Consider the following 15,129-nt stretch of genomic DNA (forward strand, 5'->3'; position numbering starts at 1 on the left):
CAGACAGTATTCTGTTGCTGTGGCACTTACCTTTGAGCCGTCAGAAGGGCAGGCTGAGCAGTGAGGAAGGCAATATGGCTGAAGTCTCAGTGATGACATCATTTTCTCTTAGCACTCTCTTATTACACTCAGCATGGTGTAGACACCCACAATGCAGCTCACTCTTCCCACATTGTTCACTATTTTGCTTTTTCATTCACTCTTTTTTTTTTTTTGTATTTTTCAGCTTTTGCTTGTGGAGTGATCAAATAATTATCAGTCTGTTCAAAGCCACAGTACAATTTGTTATAAATACTTGTGATTTGGTTAATATGTCTTCCATCTTCAAAAAAAAATTATATGTCAGTGTTTGCTGCAGTTTCAGTTGACAGTCATGTATCAAAAGATGGTTAGAGTGCCTTTGCCCTAGACCACATTTGCAATTGCTAATTTTTAACGACAAACATGGTGAGAGGGTGGATTGATTTGTTTGTCAGTAGAATGGCTGAATGATTTGTGTTTATTCATTAAATAATAATAAAAAATCAGGACATAAGGGATAAAATGTCTTATCCACATGTGAAGTGTGGATATACTTACACTCAGCTCCTCCAAACTCAAAAACACCTTTCAGCTATATCAAGTGTCACCTCTTTTTGTTTGCTACACTTTCTTCATCTATCGCAGAATGATATATGCATCAAAATCCACCTTAACACTGACAAAGTTTACCAACAATGTCATCCACATCTGGAGTTCTGTAGAACTGTCAGCACCACCATTCTACTATATGTGAGAATTAACAGCTTACAAAAACTTCCAGCCCTAACCCTAACCCTAACCCAACATCCAGCCACTTCTGTGTCGTTAAAACACAGAAGCGGCAAAAATGATATGTGTGCTTCAGCTACAGTTTCTTTGAGAGTTGAGTTGTGTGTAATTTTACACACAGGTAGTACAACTGCAATGGAAAATTTTGTTTTGCTCATATATGCCTGTGATGAACTCTGTCCACACAAAATATCTGAACTGTCTGCTCAGCAAAATGATAGCACAATCTGTCCATGAAAAAGTATGCACTTCCTGATTCTGAGTACCATCTCAGGACAAAGACTTCTTTCAGAGTGGGTGTATGTGTATGTGTGTAATCAGAACAGGTTCTTTTCATCTAATCCTCCCTGAAACTTACATGTGAGACCCATGTATATATAGTACTGAGTTCTTTTATTTTGACTTCTGTAGCAGACCACTCTGAATGCTGTTGTAGACTGCAAAAATGAATAACACAAAAGACAGATCTGTCCTAAATATTTTTATTTCACACTCACTAAAGGTTGCTTATTTTAGCACATAAAAGAAGATTTTTTTTCCACAACATCAACAGCAGTAACTTTATAAATTATTTAAATCTCTGGACATGGTGGCAGTAATAGGATAAATATTGTTCACTAGCAGGGACCCTACCCTCAGGAAAGGATCAAGAATCTTTATTGCAATTATGCATAGCACAACAAATTTTTTTCCAGCGGCTCTCGGCTTAAAAGACAGACATATTATTTACATAACGCACAATTGTATAAGTCAATATAAAAATATGAACAAATAAAAAGGGATGTATGGGACCTAATCAGGTCAGCAGCATGTTAGCAGCAAGAGTCTAGTAACATTATAAGGTGCAGCTCAGTGCAAATCTCAGTCTTTAGGAGGACATGTGGGGTCCAGTGTTCTGTGTCTGTCTATAGGGGGGAGGTTGTGTGTGTGACTAGAGGTTAGGAGGGATGATTGATTTCACAGCTCTGGGGAAGAAGCTGTGTCTCAGTCTGTTTGTTTTAGTCTTTATATTCCTGTACCTTTTCCTGGAGGGAAGAGGCACAAACAAACTGTTGCCTGGGTGGGAGAGGTGTACGCAGCAATTCGTCCCGCCCTCCTCTGGATCCGGTCAGTGTATAGTTAGTCCAGATCCAGAAGAGGACCCCCTACAATGCCCTGAGCTCACCACCCGGGTCAAGTCCTTTCTGTCCTGTGAAGTGCAGCTCCCATACCACACTGTCACACTGAGACAGAGGATGCTCTCTACTGTCGCTCTGTAGAAGTTTGTGAGATACTGAGAGGAGAGACCAGGATGTTTCACCTTCCTGAGGAAGAAAAGCCTTTAAATGGTAAATGGACTGTATTTTTATATAGCGCTTTCTCACAGTGTGTTGCACTGGCCAAAGCGCTTTACAGAAGATCATACACCATTCACCCATTCACACACAACATTCACACACCGATGACGACAGGCTGCCATGCACCGGCACTAGTCAAGCCACCGGGAGCAATTCGGGGTTCAGTGTCTTGCTCAGGGACACTTAGGCATGCGGGTAGACTGGGAGTCAAACCACCAACTTGCTGGTCAGGAGACGACTGCCCTACCTCATGAGCCACAGCCACTCAGGACAAGATTGTTATCTGAACACCACCTTGTCAGGTGCTGGATCTCCTCTCTGTAGTGAGTCTCATCATTGTCTGAGATGAGGCCCACTACGGTGGTGTCGGCTGTGAACTTCACCACTGTGTTTGTGGGGTGAATGGCATCACAGTCATGGGTAAACAGAGTGAAGAGAACTGGGCTGAGCACACAGCCCTGTGGTGTGCCTGTGTTCAGGACCAGTGTGGATGATGTGCAGCTTCCGATTCTCACCACTTGAGGCCTGTTAGTGAGGAAGTCCTTAATCCGTTGACACATCATTGCAGGCATTCCCAGATTGTACAGTTTCAGTGCCAGTTTGTCTGGGATTACAGTATTAAATGCCGAACCGAAGTCAACAAATAGCATCCCGTGAACAGACATGTCAATTCAGAAATGCACAGCCATGCATAGACTCCCTCCATATTACATCAATAATGAGACACACTTTATATATAATTTTTACGCGTAGGAGCACCCACTCGGCTCATGTTTCAACCCATACAGTGTGCATGCGGAAAGCGCTGCAGACAGTGGCCGAGCAGAGCCGATCCTGCACCAGTGGCCATGTTGTCACTCAGTTCTCACAAAATAGTTCATATAACAAAGAGTGTGGCCTTGTAAGAGAAAGGAGTTGTGAATTTGGACACACACAAACCTATTTCATTCATTTTACACCATTAGAACAGCTTCGCGTGCGCGTGAACACGCACGAGAATTCTCACAAACACACAGAGGCGCACACCGAATCAATACAACATCAAAACTGATATGCATTTTATCAAATCCTTTCATTATTAGCAAGTCACCCTTGCAAAAAACTGGAAAAAGTGCATTTTGGTTTCGTTTTGGCTGCAGGCTTCGAAAATGGAATCATGTCACCATCTGGTGGATGACTATCAGAAGTTGGGACCAAGTACTTCAAAATTCATTAGGAACAGAGTGCGGTGCATTGCTTTATTGTAGGATAAATATGGCATCAAAAATAGCATTTGTAATGGTTTTCAATGGGACAAAAAATGTCTGGAGGGTGATACTTGGGTGGATTTTTAAAAATCTGCCACTACAAAAAAACCCAAAAATGCATCAATATCAATGTTACTACCAATCACTGACCCATCCCAGGGCCTAATAATAATAATAATAATAAAATACTGGTTGAAATGCATTTTTTGAAAATTATTTCATTGTTTTGTTTTTTTCCATTGAAAAAAGAGGGGTTATGACAACATACTGGCCTTTAAAGGGTTAAATAACTTCCCAAAATATAATTAATATTTGATATGTATATTTCAGACAGAAGTAGTTTTAAGAGATTGGCTAGTTTAAAGTAGAAAAAATATGAATTGATGGCATTTTTAGAGCTGTTTTTCCAAAGGGTACATTTTTTGTCCAGAGGGACACTTTTGGATGGATTTTAAAGGATAGCATGAGGGTTAAACACAAGCTCAGAGTTACTGCTGGACTGTGATGGTAAAAGCTCAGGGTGCAGGATACTGCTGGGTGCACAATGGCAAGACATTATAAATAATAAAAACAAATAAAACATTCTGATAGTGCAGATTCTAGAGGCATAAACAACCTTCATAACTGCAGTGGAATATGTTCACTTGCATAGGTGTGCACTCACAACTTTCCTAATTCCACATCGCTGGTACATGCAATCCTTCATTCATTAAATAAATCTTTTGATAAGACATTGGAGACATTGCATTGTTTTTATAAATTTGAACTATCAAATCTCCAGACCCTTTTGTATTTTGCACTACTTGGCAGACATTATATCACTTCACTCTTCACTTATGGTTTTTTCCAGTTACAGTAGAGTTTTACACAGCACCACTACAACTGTATTTATACGGTTTGCTGTCTATGTACTTTTCTACAAATGCTGAGTAGTTTAGTTTTTGATTGTGTAAAAAAGCCAAACAATAGTAGATGCATTTATTTATTGCTGACACTGTCCCATCAAAGTTGCCATTTGCTTGTTTTACCCTTTTTATTTTATGCTGTGGTAAAGTATTGAATAGAGGAGTATATATAACATTTTTATATTTCCATGTCTTCTAGTCTGCACTATCTTGTTCTTGTTGTCTACATAATGTATGGTATTGACGCTTCGTTGTGATTTTTGGATTGATGTCAATAGTCAGCTTTTCATTTATTTATTTATTTGCTGACTGTGATAGCATCTACAGTATGTTCATGTGTTACTATCAGTCTGAATAAGCTTGTCAACTATTTCTGAAGGGGTCACTCCAATCTCTGTGTCTAGCTTTATTAGCTATTGGCAGGAAACAATCAGATAGACACACAACAGAAAAATATGTTTTGGGTAAACTGTCACCAGTGCTCCTGACCTTGTGTCTATATTTTTTTCTGTCAGTGACTTCATCAAAGGTTTTTCTTCTCTCCAGGACTACACCATCACAATGTATTTCCAGCAGAGCTGGCGAGATAAGCGTTTGGCCTATGGTGAGCTCAGCCTGAACCTGACACTGGACAACCGTGTTGCAGACCAGCTTTGGCTCCCTGACACCTACTTTCTTAATGACAAGAAGTCCTTTCTTCATGGTGTGACAGTAAAAAACCGTATGATCAGACTGCATCCTGATGGCACTGTCTTATATGGGCTGAGGTAAGAACAGTAGAAATGCTGACTAGTGTCATGTTCATGTCTACAATGTCTTATATGTACTGGGTGAACTTCATTTATTAGTTTCCATGGTTAGATAAAAACAAAAGGAAAAAGAACAATGTGGCTGTCAAAGGTTTGTGTGACAAAAAAGAACTTTTTAGTTTACACAGACTAACAGGATCAGCAGAAATAGTTAGTACTGTTACGAAAAGATCAACGTTATTTATAAGTGCATAACCACGAGTCTGTATAGAAATAATGTGGATTAAAGCACTACTGCTGTGTTTTAAAGAAAAATTCAAACACTCCCCCTCATACATCTAAAAAAATGAATTCATAGACAATAAAAGACACCACCACTCACTTCAGTAAACTCAGGGGCCTTGCTGCTACAGTTTCTGTGGTCTGGTATGACCACTGAGTGTATATGGACAAACTCTCTGTGACATCACCCATTGGTTTTCTGAATAGCGGTTTTGAAGCTCAAGTCTGGCCGTCACCATATCGGTAGTGCCTCACTCTACCTGCTATGGTTAATTCAAATATGGACAAAGAGGCAGAGTGTGAGTGGAGCCTGTTAGACAGCTAGCAGCTAGCCACCTGTGGCAGGCTGCGAACTGGTTTATTTCAGCTCTAAATTTGGGCATGTTAACATTAGAGTCTATTGGGATCAAATCACTTTTGGAGTCAGCCTCAAGTGGCCATTTGAGGAGCTGCAGGTTTTAACACTTCTGCATTTGCTTCAATTCTCGGCCTCGGAGGCTGACGCTTGGGTATGACCAGTAGCTTCTGGCAGCTAATGTTAGCAGACATTGGGTAGATATTACAGGTGCCTCATTTTATGACAGTTCTCCAATTGTGCTACTGTGACTCTACATTTTATCATTTAATGTGACAGGCTGGTTCTTGTGGCTACTGTATCTGCTGTTCAGCAAATTCACATAATCCCAGTTAAATTTAAGTATATTTCTACAGAACTGCTTCATATTCCATATTTGTCCACGTTGCACTTGCAGTTCAAAGATAATACAGGTCATGTGACTTGGACACTGAAAATTGTCCCAAGGTGTTAAAGTGACTGAGAATGTTTGTCTACCTGTTCCCAGAAATGGCCTGGCAACTGTTCTAGGATGTGTCCCTGCTTCTTACCCAGCATGCATGCTGGGAATTCAAAAAGGGATGCTAGTATAGTATAGAGAAGGGATGAATTTTTCATGTGTTTGAACAATTTAATAATGCATGATGACTCTGAAAGAAAATATATACAGGAAAAATATTTCATCCATGTTGTGTGACATTAAACAAGATTTGCATGAACAAAGAAGGAAGGATGGTAGGAGGAGTATGTAGAAATCTAGAGTAAGTAAAAATCCTGAGTAATAGCAAATACCAAATTATATGTTTTGAAACCAGGATAAACAGTTTCAGTAATATACAGATGAAAAATTGGGGTGATTTTTTTTCTAGCAGTCAGCAGCTGAAGACCCAGGCATATGACTTGTAATTAAATAACTGCTATTTTTTGTCATGTGCCAGTAACAAGTTCACTGCTGCTAGTACTATTATTGTGGCAAGATGAATTATGACAAATTTGTTTGGTAGCAAACAACAAAATTAAAAGTTTTATTTACAACAGTAACAGGCAAACAATAACAGTTTTGGAAGGAGTGAGGGGTCCATTAAATCCATGATTCGTTGATTCAGAAGGCTACAAAAAGGTTCTGAATGCTCAGTACTTAAATGCCCCAGATCACTGTGACAAATGAGACAACTCAGTCAAAAGTAAATGAGCCCAGAGGAGCCCATCTAAAATCCCTTAGGGATGGCTAAAGTAAGATGTGTCCTGAAGTTTGTTCAAACTCAGAATGGATTATTTCTTTTCTTAACACAAGTCATTAAAATAAAGCAGCTTGATAGGGCCAAACAAGCTGGGAATGTGTTTTGTTTCATGAATAAAAGAAAGCAGCAGTGACAAGGTTTAGATCATATGAAGCAATGAATTATTAATGCAATAATCAGTATTCAGAATCTGAATTACTGAATTGATGCTGACACAAAAAGCGATATGATGGCAATTTTTTTCCCTTTAAATGATTCTTTGCAAGACTATTATCAGCACAGTAGAAATAAAATGTCACTGCTGTTGAAGCTGCATGTCTACTAAATAAATCTTTAAGGTTTGTTCCTCTCTCTTTGTGACAAGTGAACATGGACATGGCAAACTAATTTTAGCTATTAGCAGTCTTGGAGCAGCATGGTGCAGTCCTGACAATAGTCTGACACAGGATAAACATAATTTTTCTAAGAGGAATATACTATCAGCATGTGGCATTGGGGTGCTTCAACACAGGCCAAATAAATCAACCTCTGTCAACTCCCTTCTAGCTGCTGCTCAATGGCTACAGGAATTAAATCAAAGAAGCTGGGAAATAGAAGAGCCTCCATCCTACAAGCAGTTATCAACAACAATATTAGCAAGTGTAAACCACTAATATATATGACACTGCATTAATCCAATTAAAATATAATTTTGATTGTTTTTAAATGTGTACTAAAACAACATTTGTGTGCCTCTGCTATATATTACGGAGGTGGAAGCAGGATCAGTTTCATACCATAATGGTGCTAAAACTACAATCCACCACCTGATCTGAATAAACATTCCCAGCTGCTCCACTTGGTTCACCTCAGCACATGTAGATTTCTCTGCAGCCAGAGAAGTTCCAAGCAGATGGGCATATTCAGGAGAAAATGGCATTCAACCTGCATCTGCACCACCCCTGGGTTTGTGTGGTGTATGGCAGATGGGGGTCAAGGCCCTGGATCTGTCCTCTAGACTGTCAAAGTGTCCTTGTGCAGGATGCTGAACCCTCCACCCATTGCCCCCATTGTCCCCAATAGTTAGAGCCATCAGTTGAGTTGGCACCACAGATGCCTGCCATTGGTTCTGTACTGGAAACAAATTCCTTGTGTGCAACATACTGTACTTGGCCAATAAAGGTGTTTATCCTTAAATGTTGCAGTACTGAAATCTCATTGCTTGAGGTTTTTGTTATCTTAAATGCATTTCCTTGTAAGGACCACCTTGTCTGAATTTATGCCCTGCATTACCCTTGAATACAGTAGAATATAAGCTATGGACAATCACATTACACACACTACTGCACTTTGTACTATGCTCTCACCTGTCCACTCACTGTGAAATGTGATGAGGCTTTTTCCATTTTTGTGTATTGGTCTTTTATACCTTGGTAAAGGAGCTAAGTATTTCTTCCATCACTGTCAATGACATGTAAATAAAGTGAATTGGAGACTCTAATATATAGATTGGAGCCTATAAATGTGCATGTGCCTACTCCTAGTTCCTTTCCCCATGAGTGACCATTGATTGTATAAATCAAAATAGGTAGGATGATGGTGCATAAAATTTGAATCATGACTGGAAGACTGCCCTCAGCCACAACCCTAGAATTAATCTTTTTTTTTCTAACCTTACTTAAATTGTCATTTTTGTATATGTGAGCTATAGTATACAGTAGCTCTAGTGCTTTATTTTTATGTAGACAGGAGGGAGGAGGCTGGAGCGAAGACTGCTGAGTGGTGGAGGAGGAGCAGGAAAGCATTTGGGTGTTGCAGACAACAACAAAGTCATTCCAAACATCAATAAAAGAAGCTGGTGTCAGTAGAAAGTGTAGAGCCCAGAGTGCATGATAGAGCAGGTTTTTCTAATTCGCCAGTGAGCTGAGAGGCTGAATCATCATTAGCTAACTGACTATCCAGTTTGGCAGTTCACTGGGTCCTGATAGCATTAAAGGCTTTGTTGAGCTGAGCTTTCGCCAGATGGTGTTTTCTCTCTTCTCATTCCCATGAATCTGCTCTCTCATGTTCCTCTGTTTATGAAACTATGGTATATGGCTCACATCTGAAAATCTCCCAGTCTGTAGTACTGAGCCTTTGGGATCCACCTTCAGATTTCTTAGATGTTGCATTGACCATGTTGTACCGGCCTGTAAAAATGAATGGAATGCATTTTTAATTATAGAATGCAAGTTTTAACTTTCCTGGGTGCTACTAAGCTATTTTATTTGATTTGCATGGCAATAAAAGTCAAATTTGTAATCTATGTACTAATCATGACAGTACAGACTTTTATATGTGTGTGTCAGTTTTTTCAATCTGTCACATAGCTGTGATAGTACTTCAGGTGGTTTATGTACCATTTGGTATAATACAAACCAGTTGATGGTGAGATATTTCACTAGATAAGTGAAACTTTGGCCACCTGGTGGAACTATGGGAAAGGTTGGGAAAGTATTGTGGTTATTGAGACTAATCCTGTGGGGAGATCATAAAAGTTATTGGGCAGGCAGCTGCAACGCCTAAAGGTGAACATCAAAACCATTCAACCAGCCCTAAGTGAATTCCTATTCAATATTCAGAGATATCACATGCGGCCCTTGAATGTTTGTAGAACATTTCATGGCAATCCAATAGCTGATGAGATATTTCAATTTGTACCAAAATCATGGACACACTGATCAATTTTGCCATATGTAAAGACACAGCACCAGTATTCAGATGGTATGGTTGCTCAGTGGTTAATGCATGGTTGGGTGAGGTTATCTACAAGTACCAGTGGTTGTTTTTGTTATCTAGAAACAAAAATAGAGCTAATCTCATTTTACCTCATTTATTTTAGGTGGACATTCTACAGTAACCTATCCCTATATACTGTACTGTATATGTAATACACATCATTGAATATAATCTGGAAATCTACAAATCTAGAAAGTAAAGAGACTGCATACATATCGGACTGCAGTGCCTGATCTGCAGTTACATTATGCCTGTTCAATGATGATTCTCTCCTGACTTGTTAAGTGTCACAGTCAAAGTCGATTATATCTGTAGTGGTTTTTTTTTTCTTTGTCAAGGGGTAAAGAAGTCATTTTTGACTATTATTTCAAGATGCTGCTAGTGCCAGGATTTTACTGCTACTACATAATGTACTGTAGCAAGGGTATTTTTTAAAAACAGCAACAGGTTATGGCTTCCTGTTTATGATCAAAGAGGACACAAGACCTTACAGCTACAGCAGTTTCAAACAGTATGGTTTTCTCCATATTTTTAGTTGCTCATTTTTTTACTGCATAAAGTAAGATACTGTACTGTTTGGGCACTGTACCTTTTTTCTTTTGCTTTACCACTATGTTTTTTGGGCCCAAGTTAGCTAGATGGCTTTATTCAGTGCTTTGGTTATAATGTGTTAACATGGTAGATACCTAGTTTCCACAGTTCATTGTCATTAGAAATATTTATTCTCAATCAGCTTTTGTGATTGATAGGATCCCATGTCAACACACCATTTAGTGCCAAAGTTAGAACATTTCCTATTAGAGATTTCTCAGTTCTTTTGAGTCACTCTCCAGCTACCATTAGCTAATGTTAGCTGGGCTGCCTGAAATCTTGTTGAAGCTTTTTTTATTTTTATTGTTACACCTAAGATACACCTAAACATGTAATAACAGATTTTATTAGCCCCTTTGGGCAGCAGAAAAAAGATATGAACACAATATAATATGTCTTCAGTTTTTAAGTGTATATGCCACAGAAACCTGTTAGTAAACACTTGCTAATTTACACATCCAGCAGGTACAGAGCAACAGTATTACTACTATAAAAGTCTCTTTTAGAATCATGAAGCCATGTTTTTTTCAGATAATCTAAATGTATGCCTACCAACTCTCAGCCATGTTATTATTTTCATTCCATTTTTCGTTCAACATTTTGACTAAGAAAATCATGATATCTAAGTGAACCTTTTATTAATGCAATTAGGCATGATGTTATCTTGTCACAGTGTGTGTTGGTAGTAGCCCTGTTGTATCCTGTCAGCAGAGGAGCACTGTGAGACAGCAAAGAGGTGCAGAGGAGATGCAGTAGGAGCAGTTTAATGCTTGTGCAGCAGAATGCAGCTCAGTGGCATTGTGAATAATAAATACATAGGTGTCACACATTGTGTTTGTGTATAATTTTCTTTACCCTTCTGATGCCTCCTGCTGTCATGGACTCTGAGGCCTCACATATTTGTATGTTAATCTGGCCCAATCAGCTTTAGCTGAACATAGTTTATTTTGCAGTTACCTGCTGTGTATCTCCAATGTAAACAGCTTATTAACTATTGTATTACTTATTACAAATACCTTTGATGGCTGTGTACATTTGCTAATGAATCCATGTAAAACCACAAACTGTAGCAGCACTGGTTGGTGGCTTTAACTAAAACATGCCTAATCCTAATCCAAAATGTGAAAGATAATTATATCGTAGGGGTTTTTAAAGTATTTAAAGACCTCTAAATACCATTTGTAACCAAAACTGGTTTGCTAGGCTTCTGGGTTTATTGACATTAATAAACTACTGTGTATGCATCTTTTCCTAAAGCAGAAATGCATATCCCAGAACAAGCAATAAATAACTTGCAGTGTTAAAATTGCATACATAGGATCAGCAGTTAGGGAGTCACATAAAAAGAAATGACGTCTCCAAACTACTCACAGAAACATAAAGAATAAATCATGTTTAAGAGTTTCTGGAAAAATAGGAACATAAGAAAACTCACAAAATGCAAACTCTTAACATAAAAGCGTAAGGGTTTACTCTCCTTGCCATCTGCCATACTGTGTGTACACATGCGGTATTGTCAGTACAATTTATTCTTAAAATCTTGCCATTTATGGAGGTGCTGCAGCACTTTCATGTTTTCTACAAACAACCACAAAATAATTACTTTTCCAGTGTTACAGAGATAAACAGTGGGACCGTACAGGGTTAATCATATTTGCAACATGTCAAATTTTATCTGACACACACATGAACTGTCTTTGTGATATCACATGCGTCTCTGTTGTTTATCTGTATTCTTTTACTTAGAATAACCACCACTGCTGCTTGCATGATGGACCTGAGAAGGTACCCTCTTGATGAACAGAACTGCACCCTAGAAATTGAAAGCTGTGAGTAATTCTTTTCTTTCTTTTTTTTTTTTTTTGGTCTCTCACAACAAAGACCTTTACACTGAAAATACAACAACCTTCAAAAACAAAAGTCATGACTGCCAGGCAGTTGTTTGTACTGCTTAATCACTGTCTTAAACTCACTGTACTTCTAAAAATTACATGAAATTAAGTGAGTTTCTTGGTAAGTACTTTTGTGTGATATAATTTAGAGAAGATATTAGTGAAATATTTGACATCTTTGCCAATGTCTGCCATTTGTCAGATGTTTTACCTCTCTGCAGCTGATAACTGCTTTGAGTGATACAGAAGAAATCACAGTTTCCTCAGTGTGACAGATGTACAGACTAATCAGACCAGTTGGTCTGTGAAGAGCAGCTTTACAGTCTGTACAGAATATGACACCCTCTGTTCTTAGACCCTGAAATCAGACAAGGAAAAACTGCTCAAATAAATCTGTAATGGGGAAAAAAATTAAAGAAAGCTCAAGAGGGGGTCCCTTTTCCAGGACAGAGATGCAATAAATGTTGTAATAGATTGACAGTATGGGTGATCAGAAAGACAAAACTATGCATTGTAAACATATATTAAGAACAGTTATGCATGTGACAACATACAGTAATTAGCATCTAATGTGCAAGAAACAATGATTATTAATTACAGTTATTATTATCATCAAATTTATAATACATTTTAATAAAGATTTTAAAAGGAAGCCTGCAAAATCCAGATATTTAGTTCATTAAGACAGTTTACTCTAAAAGAGAGTAATTTATTATTATCTGCTATGTGTATTTAGTTTGACTTTTTTGGAAATGTGCTTATTTGTTTTTTTTTTGTTTGTTTGTTTGTTTTTTGTAGAGTGTTAGATGAGATGAACTGCTGCAAACAAGATGATGAGACAAAATAGACCAAATTAAACAAACAAGACATAATGTGTTAATTAGTGTGCCTTAGAGGCAGTGGTGGGCACATTGTGTTACCTTTGGACTGAGACAGGCTACTGTAGCTTCTTCCCTGTTTGAAGTTTTTACGGGAAGCTAAGCTGCATGCTGTAGCTTCATATTTAGTGTACAAGCATAGTATCAGTCCTTCTGTCCAACTGTTGGCAAGCAAGTAAGTGTATCATCCAAATTCTAGACTATCCCTTTAGTTCAGAGTTATTCAGGAACTAGTGCTTAGTCATCCTGTTCCTAATTTGTTTTGTATTCTTCCCTTGATAACTAGCACAATTAGTCCGAGTCCTGCATTCAAAATATGCAAATTCAGATTTTTGTTTTCCTTTCAGTTTTACTGAAGCTTTAGTTTGCTGCCTTTTCAGTGGCATCAGCAGCACAAACCATTAACAGTTTGCACCATTTATTTAAATCTGTGTTACTGAAAAAATCAAATTATTAGAGTAATTTCCAGTTCAAACAATAAGTTTCATTAATTGATGAAGTGATTTCATTAGTTCTGTAGCTATTCATATTGAAGTTCTAAATATACATAACCTGATTTTTAGTTCACACCTCCAGTTTGTAACACAAGATTGCTGTCATACATTTGTTGCTCAAGTTGAGATAACTCTGATGACATTATTAACGTTATTTTCTCAGAATTTAAAAAGAGCCATGGAAGATATGGAATAGCTTATGACCTGGAAGCTTGACTGTTAAAAAGAATATTTAATTGTCACCTGCATGTGTATACTTTATGAAGTATCTTTTAACAAGTATACAGTTAACTAAACAAAAATGCAGACATATATTAAGCAATATACGAAATTTAATGACACATGTTTTTTCCCAAATGCTTTGATTTAGATAAATCAGCATCCAGGAGTAAAATGTGCCAGTGGTGTAATTAAAAATTGTATTTGAACGATCATTTTCATTGACCACTCCATCAATCAACCCACTTGCTCAATACACCAGATATTTGTGGTTCTTGCTGTTCAAGACAAAACTGCAGAGTGTTTACCCTTGGGGACATCAGTAAGCAATGAAATATGGATATGCCATGAATTAAAAAGTTGCAAGAATATCTGCTGTTTATTCTCATGAAATGAACTGGGACTTGTACTCATTAACCAGCATTGATTAGGCAGGAAGTTACTTTACTTTCATGGACAATGTCACATTTCCTTAGCCTACAACCACAGAGACAGATTTATTGGTCTGAATCCTGGCCCCTCTGTGAGTTTAATGCCATCCAGGACTGAACGTGTGGTAGTAGAATGTGAAATGTAGTAACACTTTCTGGATTGAGAAATTGCTCTGCAGTGAATGCATACTGGCCTAGTGACATATAAATCTAGTCATTTTAAGTTGCACTAACAGAATGTGTAGGAGCGACATACCAAGTGACTGTGATGTTAATGAATATTCATGCAGTTAGCAATGCAAGCAGTAATATGCAGTAAGTCCATGGTCTGGAGTGGAGCATGTGATTGCAGACCAAAAGAACAGACAGATATACAGCTTTGACAGGAAGGTTTTCCACTGAAGGAGTGGTTTTGGTTTTAGTGCTGTTTTCTTTTGCGCATAGACCTAATGGATGGAGCCATTTACCAAACATTTCTTCTTAAAGCCATTTGTGCAACTTGTATTTAAAAAATGCAAGAATTAATTTGATAAACTGTAGAGATAACATTATGTAATTATGTTTTATTTATGGCAAACAGCCTGTAATATGTTGCTTCACATGTTGGTGGATTTAAAGTTCATGGTAGAGCATTTTCAGAACCAGACATTTTGGGGTGGCTTCCTCACTGGAAGATTCACTTAACAAATTTAGTGTGGTTTAAGAGATTATCAGTATGTATCGTTTTTTGGACATTTTCAGTTAAAAAAAAAAAAAAGAAATACACAAACAATGTATCCATAGCCACAAGAATGGACAGTTTTCCAAAAATTATTTCATATTTATTTGTTAAATTGAATATCACTTTAAAAAGTATTTTTTCTATAACTTTCATTCATTTTCTACCGCTTAATCCCTGAGCGGGGTCACGGGTGGGGCCGGAGCCAATCCCAGCCAGCAATCGGGCGAAGGCAGGGACAACC

General features: G+C 37.9%; 1 protein-coding gene across 3 annotated transcripts in view; it reads left to right on the forward strand.

Moving 5' to 3' along the window:
• gabrb4 (gamma-aminobutyric acid type A receptor subunit beta4) overlaps positions 1–15,129 on the forward strand; it is a 66,313-nt gene that overhangs the window by 38,010 nt on the left and 13,174 nt on the right. For all 3 annotated transcript variants that reach the window (XM_020600501.1, XM_020600502.1, XM_020600503.1), the window contains 2 exons: positions 4,846–5,066; positions 12,000–12,082. In XM_020600501.1, the coding sequence (XP_020456157.1) occupies positions 4,846–5,066; positions 12,000–12,082 (304 nt within the window). The remainder of the gene's footprint in view (positions 1–4,845; positions 5,067–11,999; positions 12,083–15,129) is intronic.

This window comes from Monopterus albus, unplaced genomic scaffold, assembly GCF_001952655.1.
Source record: "Monopterus albus unplaced genomic scaffold, M_albus_1.0 scaffold47.1, whole genome shotgun sequence".
Taxonomy (NCBI): Eukaryota; Metazoa; Chordata; class Actinopteri; order Synbranchiformes; family Synbranchidae; genus Monopterus; species Monopterus albus.